The sequence below is a fragment of the Maylandia zebra genome, linkage group LG3, assembly GCF_041146795.1.
Source record: "Maylandia zebra isolate NMK-2024a linkage group LG3, Mzebra_GT3a, whole genome shotgun sequence".
In the NCBI taxonomy this organism is placed as follows: Eukaryota; Metazoa; Chordata; class Actinopteri; order Cichliformes; family Cichlidae; genus Maylandia; species Maylandia zebra.
In genome coordinates this window covers 55,506,182-55,529,101 of record NC_135169.1, presented here as the reverse complement: position 1 = coordinate 55,529,101, position 22,920 = coordinate 55,506,182, and the positions used below count along the sequence as shown (strand labels likewise).

The window sequence follows — 22,920 nt, the reverse complement described above, 5'->3', positions numbered from 1 at the left end:
AGGACCGAGCTGACTGCTTACAGAGTTCATACTCTAACTGCTAGCTGCTCTGCTAGCTAAGCTAACTCAGTAACAGTGACTCTGACAGCAGTTACTGTGGAACAGCGGCCGAGCTCAGGACACATTCAGTGTGTTTAGTCTGAGTCCTGGACTCTGATTCAATGGATTCAATCCGGCTCAGAGTTTCATGTCTTCATCAGAATAAAATACATGTACTAATATAACAGAAGTAATGCTCTGAATGCAGGACTGTAATGGAGGATAAACAAGGTTTTTACAGCCTGAAAGAAACATTCAGTTCATATATTTGTAGACAGTGAAGCAGTTTTTAATACTGCAGCTGTTTCCTTCACCTGTGTGTGTGTGAGCCACACCTTCATGTGCTGCTTTAGAAATATGTGGTCTGACTGCTCAGACTGAGTCTAGGAGGAAAGTTCACACGCTGGAGAAAGTTTTGTTCCTAACTTTGTCAGAGTTCGGCTCCAAAGACAAAGAAGACGGAGCTCACAGTCTGTAGATGGTCCTCAGTGTGTGTGTGAAGCCAAGAAAGCACACAGGAGTGTGTTTATGTCAGCAAATCAGTGTGTGTGAAGAGTCTGAGGGAGTGTGTGAATGAGACTCAACACTGAAACCAACAGTCCAAGAAAAGCGTCTGGATTTCTTTAAGTTTAACTTAAAGAAGTCCAGACGCTTTTCTTTTTGTCTCCATAATGTCTCCATAATGCTGCAATGTTATCTGCCCCAGAAACACTGTGCAGAAGCTCTGATGGTGACACAGAAAAGTCACAGTGGAGATACTTCTGTCCACCTTTGATTAGACTCATTATAAAAAGGAAACAAAGTTTGAACACAGTCATGTTTCCAGTTCACTGACTTACATTTATTCCATGGACACTCACTCTAACCTGAACCACAGCTACAACCCAACATTGTTGAGGCCTCATCTCCTCCTTTCCTGACTGTAGAGGTTAAATATGCAACAACCGACAAATAAAAGAATTTGGTTCATTTCAAAGAAATTCACACGGTGACCAAGTAAAGTAACCGTAGTAAAGGAGACAACATCCCGTTGATGGTGGGATTATTTGAAAGATTTGCTTTGGTCACGTCACCAAATGCAGTTGAACCACCCGTGGATCCATGTTTGACCATTCTACCACTCTGAGCTCTGCTTTTGAATCATTTTATTATTATCATCATTCATTTATTCATTCTTTGGAGGGGGGCTATTTCCTAATGCCGCCCTAATAAGCTGATGTTCAAGGGGAAATATAACAGAAACTCTTTCAGTGTTATTCATTAATAAATTAACAGATAAACTGTGAAGAAGAAAAAACTGAGATTTAAAGGAGAGAGTGAGAAACTTGATCATCCATCCTCATAATACATGTTTATCAGTATCTGCTGTGACCATACTGCAGTAATAACTACAAGTCTACATTTCTGTGACTGTTGATCAATCACAGCAGGAATCTGAGCTCATCTCTGCACACAGAGCAGCTTCAGCTCTGGGATAAACTGCTCGCTTCACGTCCTTCTCAGCTCACAGACACTCATCCTGATATTTTCCTTTAACATTTGATGGTATCTGGAATAGTTGGCAGTAATAAGGATGATTTTCTGTAAAATAATATTGATATGAGCCGTGAATTATTCGTAGATGAGCGTTAGATTAGTTTGATGGGTTAACTCAGAGAGCTGAAGATATGGTGGACATGCTGACCTCGCTCCGTGGTGTACAGGGCCGTTTACCCTCATGATTAATATTCACAATAAAAAAATGAGGCGAACATCATGAAGTCTGTGTGTGTTTCATAGTGTCGAACCACCTTTGTACAGTTAAACCTAACAGTTACTACATGACGGAAACACCAACGTTATTTCTTTTATGTGTTTATCAGGTCACGCTGATTATTGAACAAAAACCCAAACATCAGATGTTAATCGAATCTTTTTGCTCTCTCTCCTCCTTAAACATGTTTTTAATGTTAGTTATAATTCAGAATTGGCGACTGGAACACGTATGACACATACGAACATCAGGAAATAAAAACACGATAAATATAACCTCTGTAAATGAAGTCAGTGTGCAGCGGGGGTTATTACAGCTGTGTACCGGCCTGCGCTTTGTCGGTGGTAATAGCAGCTCGATTGCTTGCGAGGCGAGCGGGTCTGTCCCACGCTTTGCCGTGAGACTGGGCTGGGCAGACATCTCCGAAATCATCGAAGCACTTTTGCAAAAAAGCTGTATCTTGACAAACCGACCAGACATCTGAAGATTAAACCGCTACATTCTCGGCTAAAAAATATTAAAACGGTATTTGGTGAGACACAAACTGTCATGGTCCCCGTGTCTGCCCGGCTGACTCAGGTTGGCTACATATGTTTCTTGTTTACATCTACCTCTCTCACGCTAGCTGTGTCTCGCCAGGGCGGAGCTCATTGCGGGCTCCCGCCCCTGGCCCTTGCACCTGAAGTTAATCACACATCTGTGGCTCATCGCCTAAACTCATCCACTACTTAAGGCAGAGGCTGGAAACATCTCGTCGCTGGACTATTGAGTAACCTCGGTAGTAAGCTCCGGAGTACTAGTCTCTTGTTGCCTTTTCGTATCGCTGACCCTTTGGATTAATCACTTGTTGTCTGTAAACAGGAATTCCGTTTCCCTGGAACCCTTGGTGTGCTGTGTTTTTTATGAAGTCCCTCGTGTGTGAAGAGCTCCTTTCCCGGATTTCCCTGTGCCCTGGATTCCCCCTGCCATCTCACTTGTATATATTTGCACCTGGTGTTGTATAGTAAAAAACGGAACTGTATTCTAGCTGCCTTGTCTGCGCTTGAGTCCATCCCACACACAAACACAAACAGGGTTTTTCAAAGTTCAGTTCTGTTAGTTTCCACATGGCAGTTGTTGGTGTGCAGTAACGCCTTCTAAAAACAATGGCCACCAGGCCAAAGCAATGGTTCTGACTCGATCAGCATTAACCCCGCCCCCTGGGTTTGATGGGTGAGGTTGACACATAAAATAAATTTATGGTGAGACCTGAAGGAGTCAACTGTGCCAAAATGAATGAATTAAATACACCATTAAATAATTATTTAAATGTGGCAATAATTAATTAAAACGTGAAATAATTAATTAATTAATTAAATGTGTCAAAAATGTTTATTTAATTATTTATTTCCCATTTTAATTAATTATTTCAAATTTTAATTAATTATTGTCACATTTAATTTATTATTCAATGGTGCATTTAATTAATTCATTATGGCACTCCTGGCGTTCCATACTGTGGTTGGGTCGACTTTACTATATAGATGTTTCACATGTTTCCATCTCAGCAGCCCCGTTGACAGATCACAGTATTATTACTTTTAAACTTAACCCTGAAAATAAAACGCAGTTTAAAAAAGATTACTGGAAATTAAATGCAGATCTATTAATTGATGACGGGTATGTTAAGATAGTTAAAGAGCTCCTCCATAACATTTACAACAACGTAACAATTGGCAATTACATACATAGATGGGAATTTTTTCATTTAAAGTTAGAGAATTTTCAATTACGTTTAGTAAAATGAAAAGTAGACAACAGAAGGAATTTGAAAGTAAATTACTTTACGATATAAATAACTACTGTAATAGACATTTTATGTCAGAGGCTGATAAGAAATCCCTGTTGTCTTTACTCAATTAGATGATCTATACAAGAAAAAGGCTCATGGAGCTTACATTAGAGCTCGTGCAAAATGGATAGAAGAAGCTGAAAAAGTGCTTCATATTTCTACAATTTGGAGAAACGGAGGCAAGAAAAGAAATCTATTAATACATTAATCATAAATGGGGAGGAATGCACAAATCATAAGACTGTAGCGGAAGAAAAACATAAATTTTACTCAAATTTATTCTCCTCAAAATATTTAATTGCTGATTCATTAACTTTTTGTGATCAGATTGAACCTTATACTCCAAAAATCGATTCTGCATTCAGAGAAATTTGTGATTCTGATATATCACTGGATGACTGAGATCAAGCCTTAAACAAACTGAAAATGACAAAGCTCCTGGTCAGGATGGCTTGACTGCAATCTTTTATAAATTCTTCTGGAAAGAAATAAGAATTTTTCTTCAAAACTATTACTGAAATCATTAGTAATGAAATGTTAGCAACGACAATGAAACAGGGTCTTATCTCCCTTATTCCCAAACCTGGTAAAGATAAAAGACTAATCGATAATCTACGACCAATAATATTAGATTGGTTGTAGATCTACTGGATTCTAATCACTTAATTGAAGATGATGGTGTGATTCTTTTTTTAGACTTTTATAAGGCATTTGATACGGTCGAACATCCTTTTATTTTAAAAGCTCTACCCTATTTTGGTTTTGGTAAACAAAACTTCATAGATTTAATTTCTTTATTATACTCTGACTCAATAGTTCTGTTTCTTTACCTTTTGGAACATCTAAACGCTTTAATGTTAGACGAGGAATTGTCAGTTTTTATAGAACATGAATGAAATTTCACTTTTCTCAAAGGCTTCTGGTTTGTACCTGAATATTAGAAAATGAGAATTATTAACTATTCGTGATTGTGACCTAGTAGCTCTCTTAACATAGCTGTTAAAACTGACATTAAATATTTGGGTATTATAATGTCAAAGAACACAAATAATAGAGAAAATCTACATTTTGAGCAAATTACCCAGAAATCAAAAAGATTACAGGCTACAAAGACACCTCTCCATCTTTGGACGTGTCTTGCTTACTAAAACAGAAGGTATCTCTGGATTGATTTATCCATCACAATGTTTATATGTTTCCAATAGTCTAATCAATAATATAAATCAAATTAATTTCAATTACATTTGGAGAAACAAACAACATTATGTTAGGAAGAATGATATAGTGAAGTCATTTGAAGAAGGAGGTTTGAATGCGATTGATTTTGAAGCAATGATGGTTCCATCAAACTCAAATGGTTGCAATCTTTCATAAATAATTCAAACAGTATTTGGTTTTATTTTCCCAAAGTAATTTTGGAGAAGCTGGGTGGCATTGAATTTCTTATAAAGTGCGACTTTGAAATTTCCAAATTAAATTATCCAATTTTCACAAACAGGTTCTCCAGTACTGGAAAATGATACACAAGCATATTTTTTCTCCACATACAAATTCGATTTGGAACAACAGATGTATACGATAAAAGAAAATCCATCTTTTATAAGGATTGGATGGATCATGGCATTTGGACGGTTTTACACCTTTTAGACAATGACGGAAATGTGTTAACATATAACAAAATCATAGATAATTATGGCATATCATGTACTCAGAGTAAATTCATTAAAGTTGTGAAAGCCATTCCCCCTGCAATGATTCAGATGTCTTCCCCCGACTGAACAACAACCCGTCAACAACATGCTGAGCTGTGACTCTTCTTCCCTCTAAAGTCCTGGTGTTAACACTCACCCTGCATCAGCTTCACCTTTTTTTAATTGTTTTTACTTTTCAAACCGACGGATCATTTGAAGCCAACCATCCAAAAACTGCTTCAGCTGTGTTTGATGTTTATGCTACAGCCTGTTTACCAATATAATCAATATCAGATATCAGAGCAACAGAAACCTCGGTGATCAGGACGCTGGGACTGAGAACAGGAAGTGGCTCAAACGTCACAGTTTCATAACGTCACCCTGAACTCCACTCACGGAGTTTCTGTCGCCATTGTAGTTTTTAAAGTCCCGTGATAAAGGCGGGTCTTTCTGTGAATCCGCACGCTCATTGGCTAATAGCTCGAGATTGACACATCGTTATCCAATGAGCGTGCGGGAACTTCCGACATAAAGTTGTTTCCTTTGAAAAACCAAAGTCTGATTATTTTTGCCTCCACTGACGGAGCCTGTTGTTCCCGCCACAGAGACACAGTAATGTCAGAGCGGTGTTAACACTCACCCTGCCTCAGCACAGCTCTCACTCTCCTCCTGCTCTCTCACACTAAACGGAGGCTCAGCTAAACTCACTTCCTCTCTACTTACAGGAAACCAGCGCTCAGAGGAGCCGACCGGCCTCACATTTCACCCACAGACACGAACAGCGTGGAATTATTTTATGTCATAAGAAGAAACATATTCATGTTAACACTCACCTGCCTCAGCTCCACCTTCCTCCTCCTGCTTTCACTTTCACTGCTGCTCCCTAAACACAGAGGATGCTGGGACTTGTAGTTGTTTCCTTCCGGTGCGGTCTTCCTCTTTGTTTGTTTGTGTTTGTGTTCAAGTTATTTCGATCATGTAAACATCAACAGAACACGTGAAGCCACACAGAGTTTGTATGTCGAGGTGGGTAGGAGGGTTTGAGGGTTTGGGGAGGGGTCAGAGGGAAGAGGTCTCTCAGTCTTGACAATCCACATTGATGGCATTGCATCTTTCAGCGTGTTTGTGGGTCGATTTGGATGCTCCAGGTGTGAGAGCAGCCACTCAGCCTCTACTGCAGATGTGTGTCACAAGTTCATCTAGTAGTAGGCTATGGCACTTGGCCACAGGTGGCAGCAGTGGACTGGCCTCCATGTGAGACTGCTCCAGCTGCTATGTGATAGTCCAGCTGCAAACTGAAGATCATATGCAAGTTTTGGAAATTAAACTGTACAATATAAAGCGCCTTGAGGCGACTGTTGTTGTGATTTGGTGCTATGTAAATAAAAATGAATTGAAATTCAGAATATTCTTAACTTAGCTTTAAAACCAACCCAATCTAACTCTCCTCCACACTCAAAAACAAAGACAAACCAACTGACACATCTGAGTCCCTCACTTTCTTCAATCCACTCACTCTCACAAGCTCCACTTAGTCACACTGGCTCTGTTTATTACTAATTACTATTGTCTCCCCAGAAACACTTCCGTTTTCCTTTTTCCTATTTCAGTTGTGTTTTTTGTGCTTTTGCAGCGTTTTTTTTATTGCTGGTGTTTTCTTAAGTTGCAGTCCATTTGGCCTCTCAGGGCCACCGTAGATAAGGGCCAAAAATAAATACATAACATCATTTCAAATCAGTTTAAAGGTTTATTTGCAAGACACAAAAACAGAAAAAATTAAAAGTTACAAATGTATTGTGTGTTTGAGGAAACCTCACAAATGTCACAGATGAAATATTTGGTGTTTATTTGCTGGTTTGTCAGTAGCAGCTCCTTCAAAGTAAGTCTACCACACATCTGTTTGACCAACGCCAGTTGATTTGGATCACCGGTCCAAACAATTTGAACGATTGTTGTGTTTCCTTTGTGTTGAGTTTGACTGATATTTGCTGGATAGCAAATGTTTTAAAGCTATGCAACCTTTATCTGCACATAGCAGTTAAACTGTTTAGATCAATCTTTATTGATAATATACGTTATTTATTTATGAATTACTGTGTACACAAGAATAAGTTAATGTATTAAGATAAACTGGCTGAAGTTTTTGTATTATTCTTGTGATTTTTTTTATTGGCCCTGTTTAGTTACAGGCCAGGTGACCCTTTAGGGGTTTAAAATGCCGAACCAATGAACGGCTGGGAGCAGGAATCTTTCTTCACTGAAGCTTCCACTTCCACGGGTCTGGTAGGAAGTTGTCCAAGCCAACAAAACAAACAGACAAAAAATCCATCTATCAATCACCTGGATCACCTGTTGAGAAAGAAAAAGAGAAAACAAGCAAACAAAAGAGAGCAATATAATAAACAACAGCATCGCGATGATCTATGTGAATATAAATGTAAATACTAAATATTGAATATTATTGTGCAGCACGTAAGATCGACAGCGCACAGTGTGCTTTGAGGTAGCAGCCAAAATGCAAGGCAAGTTTATTTATATCGCACAATTCAACAACAAGGTGATCCCAAGTTCTTTACAGAACATTAAAAAACAAAAACAGATAAAAAGCATGATTTAAACGTGACGTGCCCGTGAGCTCCGCCGGCAGCCAGCTGTGCCAGAGTGACCGAGCCCCAGGCTGAGAGGCCAAAGGCACCCCACCCTGAAGGAGCCCGAGCGAGCCCCAGGCTCCAGGCCCCGACAAGCAGTACCTGGACGCCCATCCCCAGACACAAAGAACCACCAATGCACCGATGTCTGAAGGCGTCTGCCACTGGCAGGGGGAGTGGTGGGGGGAGATAGGCCTCCATACCTTGGAGGGCCTGAGATGTCCCCAGAGAGGTGGCGTCTGATACCCGACCTGACATATGGACACAGACAAACAGGCACACACAGATACAAACATCCATTCCCACCCTCATGCTCTCATATGCAATTACTCAGCAGCAGGTAAGCGCATAGCCCCTCCTGGTAGCCCTCAATGTATACGTGTATTTAAAATTGAGAGGTGGGCAACGGCGCCAGGGGTGAGGTTGTACACCCTGATGTGATTCTGATCTTGGAAACATTAAAGACATTCATAGCCAGACTGCTGACTTTGTGTTTTCATTCAGTCGCCTAACAGAAGTGCAGTGAGAAACGATTTACCCCATCCTGATTTCTTAGCTATTTGCATATTTGCCACACTTACGTGTTTCAGATCGTGAAGCAAATTTTTATGATAGATAAAGATGACCAGAGTCAGCATAAAATAAAGCTTTTACATGTATTGCTGGGAGGTCGGCAGCTCCCTCCACTGCTTGGCCCTCTGTGAAAAACAACTGGGATCCAGCTTCCCTGTGATGCTGAATTATATAAGTGGACAAAAATAAATAGATAGAAGGATGGATGATTGTATTTTGTGTACAATCGTTGAAGTGTAAAAAGGGTTGGCCCTCCGTGGTGCCCTAAGCAAAGTTTGATTTTTGGGGCCCTTTAATAGTGCCAATAATAGTGATTAATGATCACCTACTATAAATGTATTTCATTTTCTAATGTTGATGTTGTTGTAATCCACAGTGAAAAATGTCATAAAAACAGATAACAAATTTGCAACTTTCATGAAAAATGTTTTCATTAATATTTAAAAAAAAAAAAAAAAAAACACCTCCCCCTGCTGGCCACACAGAGAAACAATAGATAAAACCTGAGAGCTGCACAGTTGCAGCAGTGTGGTTTACGTCATTCTGTTGTCAGCCTGTTTTACACATCGGTGGTTTCTTATTGACGTGTAAAAAGATCTGAAATCGTAGTAAATTCAGCTGCTATTGTGGGCTGGGGATGATTTACACTTAACATTTTAATAACTGGGTATTGAATGTCATAGGCCCAATGTTCCCTCTAATTTTTCAGGTGTCTGAGTGAACACACAAACTCCCTGAGCGGTTCCTTGGACCACTGTGAGCGACAGCAGACGTGTGCACTGTGGTCACGCCGGCATCGAATCCATCCAAGTTTCATGGTTTATTAAAATAATCAAATTACAGCGTTTACATTTATGTTAGACTACTTTTAATTAACTGCTTCAGCCCATTTACAATGAAAATGTAAAAGAAATCTTGTTCATGACCTGTGTAGTATGTTAACACTATTGGAAGTACAAATAACTTGAACTCCAATTTAGAAAACACAACTTTTTTTTTTTATAAAGCTCTGACTTGTATTATGAGTCCGTGGTCTGGGAGAGAGTCTGTAACTCTCTGTCTCCAAAATACTGTATATAATGACCAAAGCTGGGAAATTAATCAATCAATCAATCTTTATTTATAAAGCACTTTTCATACAAAAAAAGTAGCACAAAGTGCTTTACATGGTTAAAAGCACCCCACCCTGCCCTCCAACTAACCCCCCACACTCTCATTAACATAAACAATCATGAATGCACCCATATCCCCCCCCCCCCAGCCAGGCTGAGAGGACCCCCAGAGCCCCAGCAGCCATGGTCGATCACAGCCCCGGTGCAGAGAGCCCCCTCCGAGGAAACACTGGAGATATGTCACAATAGGATATATACAGGGTAAAAAGATAAAGTAAATAAGAACGGGATACAATAGAAATAGTAAGAAGATAAAAAATGAGTAAGAATAAAATCAATAAATATTAGGTAAAACCTAAATTAATAAATAGAATAACAGGATAGAATAAATAAGCATAAAATAAATAAACGTTAGGTGAAAGATAAATTAAAAAGGTGGTCTTGAGCCTGTTCTTAAAAACATGTACGTTCTCTGCGGCCCTGAGCTCCTCCGGCAGGCTGTTCCACAGACGAGGACCATACCACTGAAAAGCTGCCTCTCCGTGAGTATGTGTGCTGTCTTTGGGAACAGTCAAAAGGCCAGTACCAGAGGACCTCAAGGTCCGCGAGGGTTCGTATGGTAAAAGCAGATCTGAGAGATAAGACGGCCCAAATCAAATTCAAATTCAAATTTTATTTGTCACGTACACAGTCATACACAGTACGATATGCAGTGAAATGCTTGGACAACTGCTCGTGACCTAAAGAAAAAAAAAAAGGAAATAAATAGGAAATAAATAGGAAAAATTAAAAAGGGTAAATTTAACTAGGAGGGAATAAGATATAAATTAAGGTTAAAAATGAAATAACTGTACAACACAAATTAGAATGAAGGGTAAATTTAACTGGGAGAATAACATAAAATATATAAATTAAAGTTGAAAATAAAATAACTGTACAACAAAATACACAATATAGAACTATATAAGAATGTATGAAGAAATATAAATAAATAAATATATACACAATAACAGCAGCTGTACAAGTATTAACTGGAAATGAAGAATATAGTGACCAGTGTTGTGCAATCCACATTATGTCTTGTGCAGTGCAAATATGCTTAAAGTGATTTAAGTGATGAAGTGAAAACAATGTCCAGAAAGTCCAGTGTGTGTGTAAGAACCATATGTGTGGGTCAGTACTGTGTGGTGGTGTGATTGAGAGACCGTATCGCCTGCGGGAAGAAGCTCCTCCTCAGTCTCTCTGTGTTGGTCTTCAGGGAGCGGAATCGCTTTCCTGACCTCAGCAGAGAGAACAGTCTGTTGTTGGGATGGCTGAGGTCCTTCACGATCTTCCTGGCCTTGGTCCAGCACCGCCTGCTGTAGATTGAGCGCAGGTCAGGGAGCTCGGAGCGGATGGTGCGCTCAGCTGACCGCACAACCCTCTGTAGAGCTCGTCTGTCCTGCATGGTGCTGTTCCCGAACCAGGTTAAGATGTTTCCCGTCAGGATGCTCTCTATGGTGCACGAGTAAAAGTTCCTGAGCACCTTGGAGGGCAGTTGGAAGTCTCTCAAGCGTCTGAGGTGGTAGAGACGCTGTCGGGCCTTTTTCACCACGGTGTTGATGTGACAGGACCATGACAGGTCCAGCGTGATGTGAACTCCGAGGTATTTGAAGCTGTCCACTCTCTCCACTGGGCACTCGTTGATGACGGGGGTCTGGTAGTTCCTCTCCTGCTTAGTGCTGAAGTCCACTATCAGCTCCTTTGTCTTACTGACGTTTAGAAGGAGGTTGTTCCTCTGGCACCAGTTCTCCAGATTCCTAATCTCCTTCAGGTAGGCCGTCTCGTTGTTATCAGAGATCAGGCCCACCACGACGGTGTCGTCAGCAAACTTGATGATGGTGGTGGAGCTGGTAGTGGCCACACAGTCATATGTGTACAGAGAGTACAGCAGGGGGCTCAGAACACACCCCTGGGGGGCTCCAGTGCTGAGAGTGGTGGAGGCTGAGACATGTGAGGCATCCTTACTGCCTGTGGTCTGCCAGTTAGGAAGTTGGAGATCCACTGACACATAGATGAGCTGAGTCCCAGATGCTCCAGCTTGGTGGTGAGTGTGGAGGGAATTATGGTGTTAAATGCAGAGCTGTAGTCTATGAAGAGCATTTTAACATAATTCCCCCTTCTAGTGTCCAAGTGAGTGAGTGATGTGTGGAGGAGATGAGAGATGGCATCGTCTGTGGAACGATTTGGACGGTAAGCGAACTGTAGTGGGTCCAGTGTGTCTGGTAGTGAAGAAATGATGAAGTCTCTGACCAGGCGTTCAAAGCACTTCATCACTACTGAGGTGAGGGCTACAGGGCGATAGTCATTGAGAGAAGCAGACCATTAAGACATTTAAAAACCAATAAAAGAACTTTAAAATCGATCCTGAAATACACGGGGAGCCAATGCAGCGATTCTAAAACCGGTGTACTGTGGGCCCACCCTCTGGTCTTCGTCAGCACACGAGCTGCAGTTTTGTAAAAGTTGTAAGGGTGATATATTCTTTTTGGGGAGACCAGAGAGCAGGGCGTTACAGCAATCAATGCGACTGGTAATAAAAGCATGCATCAACATATATAGCTGAATTTTTTTAATATTTTGTACACAATAACAGAATAATTTCAGAAAAACACAAAATGACTGGTGTCAATATTATTTGCCCCACAAAAAAGGTCGAATATAAAACAATATTGCAAATATTGCACAGTTGAAAAAAAAAAAGCACTACAGCTCAGTTGTTCCCGCCATCCTTTGTCCTCCTGTTTCCCCTCCCTCTCCCCTCCAACGACGAGTTTGATGGTGTTACGGATTCAAATATTGGGGATGGATACAAGAGGAAAAACCACAATAACAACACTGGTCCGACCGGGTTGAGTCAAACGATGATTTTAATGATCACACGCGTGGGAGATGGACACCGTACGCAGACAGCATCAGATCTCAAAATGGTGGAGCATTGCTCAAACTCTTATAGCCTCTAGTGGCCCCCACCTTATCATAAAAGCCTAAACATTCACATGCTTTCTCTCACACGGTGCCTAAGCTACGACCTTGGCTCCCTGTTTATCTGCTCCTGCTGAGATGGGGCAGAAAACTCCAGCATGTTCTGTTCTCTTCTAATCAGACAAATAAGGCGATGACTTTCTGCGAACAGTATTTCTTATAACTCAGCAGTATAATGCATCATGAAACAATATCATTCATTCACAATAAATCAGCAGTCTAATGTAATGCAAATCAGTTTAACAAATGCAATAGTTATCACCTTCTTCTAATTCAGGAGAATAATGCAAACTAAAACTACATAATAATTCACAATCTTCAATTAGGGGTCTAACGTGGCATAAAATAATATTATAATACCACACTGGCAAACTTCTCCCAATGTTTCCACTGAAGGGGTTGAAAGTTAAAAAGCGCCGAAGGTTAAGTTAGGTTTGGAGTAAATCATGGATGTGCGCACGTGTTTGTGTGCAGCTTGTAGTGAAAAACGTGCGTGCAGAATTCATGCAGACATGTGTAACTGGTCGTTTTGAGGTAGAAAAGAGTGATGCGCGGTCAAGCTGGTAGTTGAAAGTGTCAGTCAGAGTAGAAGAGCATTGTGTAAAAATGCAAGTAATAACAAAAAAGTGCAAGTCATTAATCGCATCACCCTGAAAAACCTGAGTAAGGAGTGCAGCTCCTGATGAAAGGAGGAGCACTGAAAACCAGGAAATGATGTTTCTGGAACAGTCTGATGACTGAAGCTGGATGTTTGAAGTCTCAGTGAACTGCTTGTCTTTTCCCCACAGCTCCTCCCTCAGCGATGTATATGGCTATATGTTATGAACAATGTGCTGATGTCCGTATCAGGTAACAAACAGCGTGACACAAATGGAGAACATTGTGTCCACTCGATAATATGCTGCTCTAAAAAGGCTCCATCCTGCAGGCAAGTCGTCCCAGCTTTACTCGCACAGCCTGCCAGCTCTGTTTGAACAGAAAGGACATCTGCACAAGAAACACAGCAGCCTGTCGCTCAGCACCAACCGCCTCACTGAGCGGATCAGTCTCAGGTACGACACGCCATCACAGATGCAGGGAAACAGGAGCTGTAGGTGCAGCAGTGTTAATAATGTCATGTATGATGCTACCACTTGATTTTGAGGAAGGAGGATACTGTAAACCCAATTTTGTCTGCTTGTTCTGACCTGGATATTCTCTGTTGGCCACAGAAAGTTTACCATATCTGTAAAGATTCCTGACACTAAAGGTTGTAGGAGGTGCAGTGTAGGTAAGCAATGCAGAGTTACTCTGGTCAGTCTGTTTGTTCACGGAGAACAACTGCAGACACTTAGTCCTGCTCTCTCTGTTTCAGCAAGAAACCCATACACAGATAGTACATATCTGTGCGGGGCTGTCCCATCTGGCCTGGTTTTACTCTTGTGGTATGAGCCTCTTCAAAAGTTCATGCATCTAAAGGTTTGTACAGATATGTCGAACTTGCCACCTGAATAAATGTCTTCCTTTCTAACTCTACCCCGATTTCCACAATGCAAACCAGCCATTAGACCTGGATTACATAAAAGTAGACAGACAGCATATCAAAATCTGAAGCTGAAGAATGTAATTGATTTTTTTTAATAACATATGCATACTTTTTATTCAAGCCCAACAAGATTTTAGAGACTAAATAAAAGAAACGTTGTATAAACGCCGTCCAAAAACACCAACAGCACCTTCTCTGGGTCCAAGCTCGTGTAACTGAATGGTTACCATGTGTTTTCTGTGCTACAGGAACAGTGTTATCAGCACACAGTTCAACGCCAGCATGCACCATTAGATCACATAGCACAGATAATTGACAGTTTTTTTGTGAATGTCTCGCACATTTCATAACGATAATGTATGTACTGTGAGAACAGAGCTCTGTGTTAAGCCTGTCTGCAGTCCTAACACAGTGCTGCTTGGAGAAACACGCCTGTGCCACAACATTATGGAAAAGTGGCATCAGTCCAAAGACGTGCAGTTAGGGGATGGATGGATGGATGGATGGATGGATGGATGGATGGATGGATGGATGGATGGAAGGATGGATCGACGGGTGGATGGATGGATGGATGGACGGCTGGATGGATGGATGGACGGCTGGATGGATGGATGGATGGATGGATGAATGGATGGATGGACGGATGGATGGACGGGTGGATGGATGGATGGACGGGTGGATGGATGGATGGATGGACGGATGGATGGATGGATGGATGGATGGATGGATGGATGGATGGATGGATGTTTGGACGAACAGATGGACGGGTGGATGGATGGATGGATGGATGGATGGATGGATGAATGGATGGACGGCTGGACGGATGGATGGATGGATGGATGGATGGATGGATGGATGGATGGATGGGTGGGTGGATGGATGGATGGATGGATGGGTGGATGGGTGGGTGGATGGATGGATGGATGGATGGATGGGTGGATGGCATCGGTTTATCTTTAATCTCAAGATTTAATAATCATACAAGAATTCTGTTGTGCTGTTTTTGACGGTTGTATGAACAGGTTCAGCTCAGGTTTAACAAGCATCACTTAACCATCCATGAGAATTTATTTAGTTTTTTTTGTTTTCCTTGGTGACTGTTTCACAGCAACTCGCCATCAGACTCCCAGATTCTCTTCTCAGCTGTGTGTTGGAGTGAGAGACTGTAGTAATGATAAACCACCAACCGGCCAACAGCTCAGGTTTGATATTATAGAGCTGAACGGCGCTCCTGTTCCAGTGCCAGGTAGGACCGTTTCTGCGTGTCTCTGCTGACTTCCTGAAGCTTCAAGCTTCAACTTGTTGCAACAAGCTTCCTTCTTTCCGTGCATCAGGAGATAGTGGAGCACTCAGAGTCGTGCAGGTAACCCAGCTGGACCGAGACACTGTTCTCATCACCTTGGAAAGTAAGTCCCCTCGCATATTGTGAATCCTTCTAATGTCTTTCATGCTCGTTCTCAATCTGTGTACTGTTTGGACAGGAACTGTAAAGATCGTGAACCTGCAAGGACTTCCATCCAGACAGCTGGCTGCAGAAATAGTCTTTGACTTCCCCATTGAAACACTAGGTAGAAATGATGATGTGACAAACAAAGTGAATGAGAGCTGATGTGTGTCCTGAAAGCTGTGACACCTCCTGTTCTGTCAGTCTGCTTGCAGGATAGTGTGCTGGCGTTCTGGAAGCATGGCCTCAAAGGGAGGAGTTTCAGATGAGGTGATGAACTAGTAAATTCATCCAACGTTGGCTGAGCTCGTATCATGTGCTTATCATATTAGTTCTAAGTCATTACACATGTGAATTTTCACTTTATGTGCAGGTAACACAAGAAATTACAGATGAGAGTCGTGTGTTCAGAGTTCTGGGAACAAACAGGTATGTTAACTGTATGCTGACAAGAGCTATCAATCACTGTGAGAAACTAGTAATCCTAGTACATCAGAAGTAATCAGGATAGTATTTTTCTTGATACTATTGTTAATAGACCTGGAAGTGATTTTCAGAGTAGCATGTGGAAGTAGCATGAATACTGCTAGCATTAATGGTAGCATTAAAGCAGGAGTCACACTAGAGTGTTTGTTCTGTTGGTTACTCAGATCCAAGGATTTAGGAAATGCAGCCTATGTGTTTGCATGCAGCCCTCCAAAGAAAAACAGCCATTAAAGTTACCAACTACCGTCTACCTGACACTTTGTACAGAAAACTACTTTCCTTAGTGCTAATTTTCTTTATTCTAGTGCCAAATCACAACAATAGTCACTTCAAGACACTGTATATTTTAAGATAAAGGCCCTGCAATTATGGTGCACAAAGGTGAAAAACTCCCTTTTAGCAGGTGAAAACCTGAACCAGGCTGGGGGAGGGGCGGGCATCTGCTGCGATTGGTTGGGGGGGTGAGAGGAGGAAGACGGGACAAAGACAATCTGGGGAAGAGAGCCAGAGAATATTCTCAACTAATGATTGAATGCAGAGAGGTGTTTAAATAGATAGTGAGTGAAAAGGGCGACTGAAGAAGAAACACTTGGTGCATCACGGGAACCCGCCAGCAGCCTAGACTTAGGCTAACTAAGGGAGGATTCAGGGAAGAAAGGAAAGTTTGAAGCCTAATGTTAAAAGTAGAGAGGGTGTCTGTCTCCCAAACCCAAACTGGAAGCTGGTTCCACAGAAGTGGTGGCTGTAGTTCAGGTGGGGGAGCAGGTCACCTACTCCCTGTCTACATGCCAGATATCCTGCATGAAAGTTGCTCTTCGGTGCATCCGTCAGAGTATGAATGGGTGTGAACGGGTGAATGAGGCAAGCTTTGAGTGCTCAGAGTAGAAAACCACTATATAAGAACCGGTCCATTTACCATTTACCAAGAGGGGCCTGGAAACCGAAGGGTCTGGCTCCCATTTTAATTTTAAATACTTGGAACGAAGTGCTCTAATGGGGTGATATGGTACTATAAGGTCATTAAGATAAGACAGGGGCTGATTATTCAAAACCTTTTATGTGAGGATTTTGAATCTTTTATTCTGGATAAAACAGGGAGCCAATAAATGTTCTGTTTCTAGTCCCTGTCAGGACTCTCGCTGCAGCATGTTGCTCAGAGCAGTCTGGAATTGATTTTTGACTAAATAATTAAAACTAATAATAATATATTACTATATTATATTACTAACAAATCCAGGACACCCCTGTTGATCCAGCAGCTCTTAATGAAGTTTGTAATAAGAATCGTGGTGAGTTCATTAGAAACATTTCACTTTTCTTTTTTAAATCAGTCATTACTGGAATCATCTGAAGTGCAAAAACAGTGGGATTATATATGAGAAGGACGGACTCAAAGACTGTCGTGTATCACATATATATTACATCGATGTCCAAAATCAATGCATCATTAATGAAACTGAAACAAAAGTACTGAATTTCATGTGGAAGACCAAACCTCAGCATTCAGGAAAGTCTTATACAGGAGCAAAGATAATGGACGTTACCCGGAGTTTTCCACTGTGAAACCAGGAATAACAGCTTAAAAATGTTTCTGTGATCTAAATCATTGTCAGCCTGGCAGGCAAATAGCGTGGACACCAAAGTTTGTGAACGTGATAACCTGAGAACAAAGACATGTAGGATTTTAAATCGGTACCATAGGTGTGTCTACTGGGAGGCTGAGGCTTAGCGCTGGTGGCTGCCAGTACTAAGTATTATTATACAACCCTTATTTAGTTGATCTTATCTTCTTTCCTTGTGTTTCAGTTAGTTTTTACTCAAACTGGGTGTAGAAGGAATCCCTGCAAAGGTTTCTTTTTCTTCTGTGTTATGTTTTATGTATTTCTCAGCTCTTTGCTTCCTTTTTTCTACTTTAAACTTGTTTGTATGCTGGTGTGTAAATGTTCACACTTATCATAAAGTTTAAAAAAGTAGTAGGCGTGGTGATGAGCAGGAACAGGAGTAAAACTCCAGTAAGTGTACCAGTACTGTACCAGTGTGTAGCATTAAAGTCAAACTACAGTGGTTGTAGTATCAGTAGAGTAGTGTTAGTACTAGAGGTGGGAGGAGTAGAAGCAGGTGGAGGCACTGGCTTTAGGTTAGTACTGCCTTTCTCTGGTTCTCCTTTACAACTCATCTCCTTCTCATTTGCTGACAATGTGCAGAGACATCATCCTTCAGAGCACACCGACTGATGACCCGTCAGCACTGAGCAGCCTGTACATCCTGACAGGACACGAAAGCAGCTACTGAGAGAGGACACGGGGCTTCTCTTTCGACGGTGTTACCAAAGAAAAGCACAGCCTGTCTGTAACTGTGGGGTGGAAACGATGCTCTGTTTCACTGAGGCTGTGCCAGGAAACGGTTCAATGCTGGGAATGACAAATGTTAGGAAGGTATCCTGCTGACTGTCCAGCCTTCACCTGTACACAAGACACCTGTCAAGGTCCTCGCTGGGGTTATAGTTGATAAAGCTTTCTAGCTTTTCTTGTCTATTCAGCTTACCTGCTTAAATCAGACCTTTCTGTTAAAGCTAATGCAGACTCCACTGATCCGCCCGCTCAGTGTGGACGGGAGAATAACCTGAACATGGCCTCTGGGACATCATCATACTGATGTTATGAAGCGCTCAGTCAGGTTTTCTTCTTGATCAGACTGAGGGGCAGACTGAGTGTGTTTTGGTGCCTCAACATTCAGTCATATTCTGTAAAGCCATTTTCTGTCTGCATGCTGCACATAACCTCTTTGGACCAGAGTGCTGTGACACCTACACCTTACACCTGCAGGAGCTGCTCGGCCATAGAAAGCTGCTCTGTGAAGTGCACGGCTTTTTTGCCAGTGTTGATTTTATGGGTTTAATGTAATAACTAATTTTTCACATCATCGTCTGAGTCGTAATCCCAACGAGGAAACCTGGAATGTAAAACTTGATGGACGCTCCAGCTGAAGAGTGAAGTGTCAGACTTTTAATGGATCTTTCAAGCATTAGCGTACTTACAATGGCAGAAACAGTGCCACGTCTAAAGCATAGGAGCCATCTTCATCTCATTTTTCCCATTTCATGCAAGTTTCTTCTCATCCTCAGATGGACAGAATTTGGTTTGCTGACTTCATTCAGTCACACCATACTAGAGCATAAAAAGTGGAAATAAACTGGCCAGTAAGAAAGTGTGATGCTTGAAAGTATAGCATAAGGACAGCAGCAGCACTGCATTTACAGCTGATATGATGACTTCAGCATCTTTAAAGAACTGTGAAGGAATTATCAGTGCTAACACAACCTTAAGCACGTGATGTGACCGTATACACTGCTTACACTTTCAGTATCCTTACTTAAAGAGAACATCTCAGAAAAAAGTACAGTTAGCAAGAAGCTTTGAGAACAAGGCAGTGTTATTGTATGCTAACCACCGTGGTGGTGTAGCTTGTCCTGATAAAAAGTGAATGTGGTCACATTATACTTGTTAACTAAAATGAAAAAATAAAATAATTCCACTACATGGGTAAAGATATTTATGATATTTATGGAAAGGATACTATAAAAGTAACACTGGCCTTTCCATGAGAGAAACTTGAAGTACAGTATGCATGTTGAGATTAATGTTTGTTTAATATGTTTTTGCTACTATGTGAAGATGTGATGTTATTAACAACACAGAATAGACAGAAATAAAGATTTTCATACTCTTGGAGTTTTATGAAGAGTTTGTTGGGTTGTTCTTCTTTGAATGTGTGGATCGATGCTTCTGCGATTTATATCTTAATCCTTCAATTTGTAAAAAACATTTTGAATTCCGTTTGAGAAGATAAATGAAGGTTCTTGCGTTCAAGTGGAGGCTCTAGCAGACTGAGAAAGTAACTGCATAACTGGTCAAAGGAGCTTGTAAAGAAAAGCGTCTGGACTTTTTTAAGTTACTTGAAGACGTTTCACCTCTCATCCGAGAAGCTTCTTCAGTTCTAAGGTCAAATGGTGGAGAGTCCCAGATAACTGCATAACTATGTTATTCCTGCACCCATAGCAGCAAGTAAGTGAAGGCAGTGATGAGGGCTGATGAGTTCTCAGATCACTCAGTCAGTCTCTGAGCGTCACCTTTATTGTGATCGCGCACTTTAAGCTTTCATGCCTGTATTTTTGCACAATTGTGATAATACTGCTTTGCTCAGGTAGTAGAGGAAGGTGCTTCAATCCCCGTCTGCATGCCAAATATCCCTGGGCAAGATACCAACCCAGAGTTGCTCTCCGAATGTGTGTGAACATTACACAGAAAGTGCTTACAGAGAAAAGTGCTTGCGTACACCTGAATGAGGCAAGTTCTTTAAAGTGCTTTGAGTACTATATAAGAACCAGTCCATTTACATCGCCAAAGCACTCAATACTCTCTTTACGAAGTTCTCTGTAGTTTGTTTCTCCAGCACCATATTTGACCGCGGTCAAGTGAGCCCTCACTTAGGACCACACAGTCAAGCCAGCCGCACCTAAAATGTTGTTGCACTATTCTTATGCATATTACGGTACGGGTGCCGACTGGCTTAGAAATGCAGTCTTTTGTGTCCTGACCAGAGATGGGCAGTAACGCGTTACTTGTAATCCGATTACTTTTTTCAAGTAACAAGTAAAGTAAGGGATTACTATTGCAAAAACGATAATTAGATTACCGTTACTTTCCCGTAGGAACGCTGCGTTACTAAAACAGTGATTTTTTTGCGAGAATGTCTCATGACAGTGACGTAAGCAAGTGCAACGTCCGTGACAACAGCTGTGTGCAGATCAACAATGGATAATATATCGAGTGCGGGAGAGAGTATGAGCGTGCAGCGTTTAAAGCGTGGAAGTACTGACCTTACTTTGAGTTTGATTCCATAAAAAGTGACAAAAACATTAGTGTCCGTTGTGCGTGGGAAGAAAACTTCTTTTTACAGCGAAAAAACCCCCTAAACTTCCAAGCAAGCACCGAGTGCGCTACGACGTAATGGGAAAGTCACAGAGAAACTCGCAGATTCTTTAACTGACCGCGGCACACCTGCACCAGGGTAAACCTCCGCCTACCCTACTCCTGCTTTACAGGTGAAAATAGAGCCAAAGGACCGCTAGTCTTTGATTTTATTTATTTTCTGCTGTGTTTTACTTGCATCTATTTGAAAGAGTGAGTGTAAACACAAAAAATATTTTATTTTATGTGCTGGAATGGGCAGAAAATAAGTTTAAATATTAAACAAATTTCTTCCAGTCAGAGAATGTTACATATAATTCAATTTTTGCTTGATGCATAAAGTTAAAAGATTAAAACTAATTAAACAAGTTTTAAAAAGAGAGACTTTTCCATTTGATTACATTTTATATGATGAATTATGCAGAAAAAGTAGAATTGGGCTGAAAGATCTATCGCTTTATCACCTATTCAGGTTGTAAATCGTGTTTTTAAAAAGTAACTAAGTAATTAATTACTTTTGAAAATTACTAATCAGTAAAGTAACAGGATTACTTTTTGGGGGAAGTAATCAGTAATTAGTTACTGATTACTTTTTTCAAGTAACTTGACCAACTCTGGTCCTGACACTATTGTACTTCACAATCCACTCCCAGTTTTGGTTCATCTCCACTTTTCCACTTTTTCCACTCCACCCTGTGATCCACAGCCCAAATTACTGTACGATTCAGAGAAAATTAACAGTAAAATTTACCCAATTTACTGTACTGTACTCTATATTTTCTCATATTTGAGCTCAGATTACAGGAAAACTGTAAGAGGTGACACTGATATCTCACTAGATTCTGACTCTGGGTGACCCCCACACACCCAAGATTACTGTACGGTTTCTGAGATTGCTTTGTTAACCCTCTCAAGGCAGGCATTGCAGATATGCAACAGTTAAAAGCTAACAACCTGATCACCCCACATACATATTTCATGAGTTTTTTACTCAGAAGTACCACTGCAGGTATTCTTTTGTGCATTAGCAACAAAAACTTAATTTGAGCCTGAGAGGGTTAAGCATGAGTATGACAAAGGCTAAGAAAATATACTGCCTACAATAATATCAAATTTAAACAACAAATTACAAAATTGCCACACCTGCTGTTATTGCCAGGTGTTCGATAGAGCATTATTTAGTCATAAAAAATACATATCACTGAAATATCATCAGTAAAAGAAACACTCTGTCATGGTCCTGGGTCAGTGACCCAGTGCTTTTAGTTATCATTTTCTAGTTTATTATGATGATGATGATTATTATTATTGTTTGAGTTCTATGTGTGATATTCGGTCTGCCTTTGAGTCTGTGTCTCTGTCTGTCTATGGTGTCACCCCATCTGTTTGTGAAGCTGTCTGTTTAGATCTGTGTCTTGTTTGGTTCCCCGTGTCTGAGTTTCCTGTTTTATTGTGAAGGTCTCTGTCTGATGTGAGTATGTTCAGTTTACATTTCCCCTGTCCCATCAGCTCTGATTTCTCCCAGCTGTGTTGCCCTCCTGTCTCTCATCCCCTGATTACTGGTGTGTGTGTATTTAAGCCCTGTGTGTTCTCCTGCATGTTGCCGGTTCGTCTGTATTACTCAGTGTATCCACCGTGCCTTCTCCTTGCTTTTCATCGCTTTTCATCGTCATTCTCCTCTGCTCGTTTTCAATCAGGATTGTGCTCTGTAGTTTAGTTGTTTCCCAGTTTAGTTTAGTTCGAGCCCCGTTTGCTGTTTGTCCACATTCTTTTTGTGTTCAATAAATCACCTTCACTTCTCCACGACTGCCTGTGATTGGATCC

The 22,920-nt window shown here is 41.1% G+C and overlaps 2 protein-coding genes across 2 annotated transcripts in view; one reads left to right on the top strand and one right to left on the bottom strand.

Annotated features, from left to right (window-relative positions):
- LOC143416813 (NACHT, LRR and PYD domains-containing protein 12-like) overlaps window positions 1-22,920 on the bottom strand; it is a 379,525-nt gene that overhangs the window by 271,497 nt on the left and 85,108 nt on the right. The gene's annotated exons all lie outside the window — the stretch shown is intronic.
- LOC112433429 (mitogen-activated protein kinase kinase kinase kinase 2-like) lies at window positions 13,183-19,206 on the top strand. Its single transcript, XM_024801624.2, has 10 exons — window positions 13,183-13,520; window positions 13,600-13,723; window positions 13,883-13,941; window positions 14,026-14,129; window positions 15,305-15,442; window positions 15,531-15,602; window positions 15,678-15,764; window positions 15,845-15,910; window positions 16,014-16,069; window positions 18,331-19,206. Exons 1-5 carry the CDS (start codon window positions 13,493-13,495, stop codon window positions 15,353-15,355), a joined length of 366 nt encoding a protein of 121 aa, XP_024657392.2. The 5' UTR covers window positions 13,183-13,492; the 3' UTR covers window positions 15,356-15,442; window positions 15,531-15,602; window positions 15,678-15,764; window positions 15,845-15,910; window positions 16,014-16,069; window positions 18,331-19,206.

Coding starts and splice junctions, on each gene's coding strand:
- LOC112433429 (XM_024801624.2), top strand. CDS start 13,493: ATGAACAATGTGCTGATGTCCGTATCAG. Junction 13,521..13,599: donor TGTGCTGATGTCCGTATCAG/GTAACAAACAGC, acceptor TCCATCCTGCAG/GCAAGTCGTCCCAGCTTTAC. Junction 13,942..14,025: donor TTGTAGGAGGTGCAGTGTAG/GTAAGCAATGCA, acceptor TCTCTGTTTCAG/CAAGAAACCCATACACAGAT.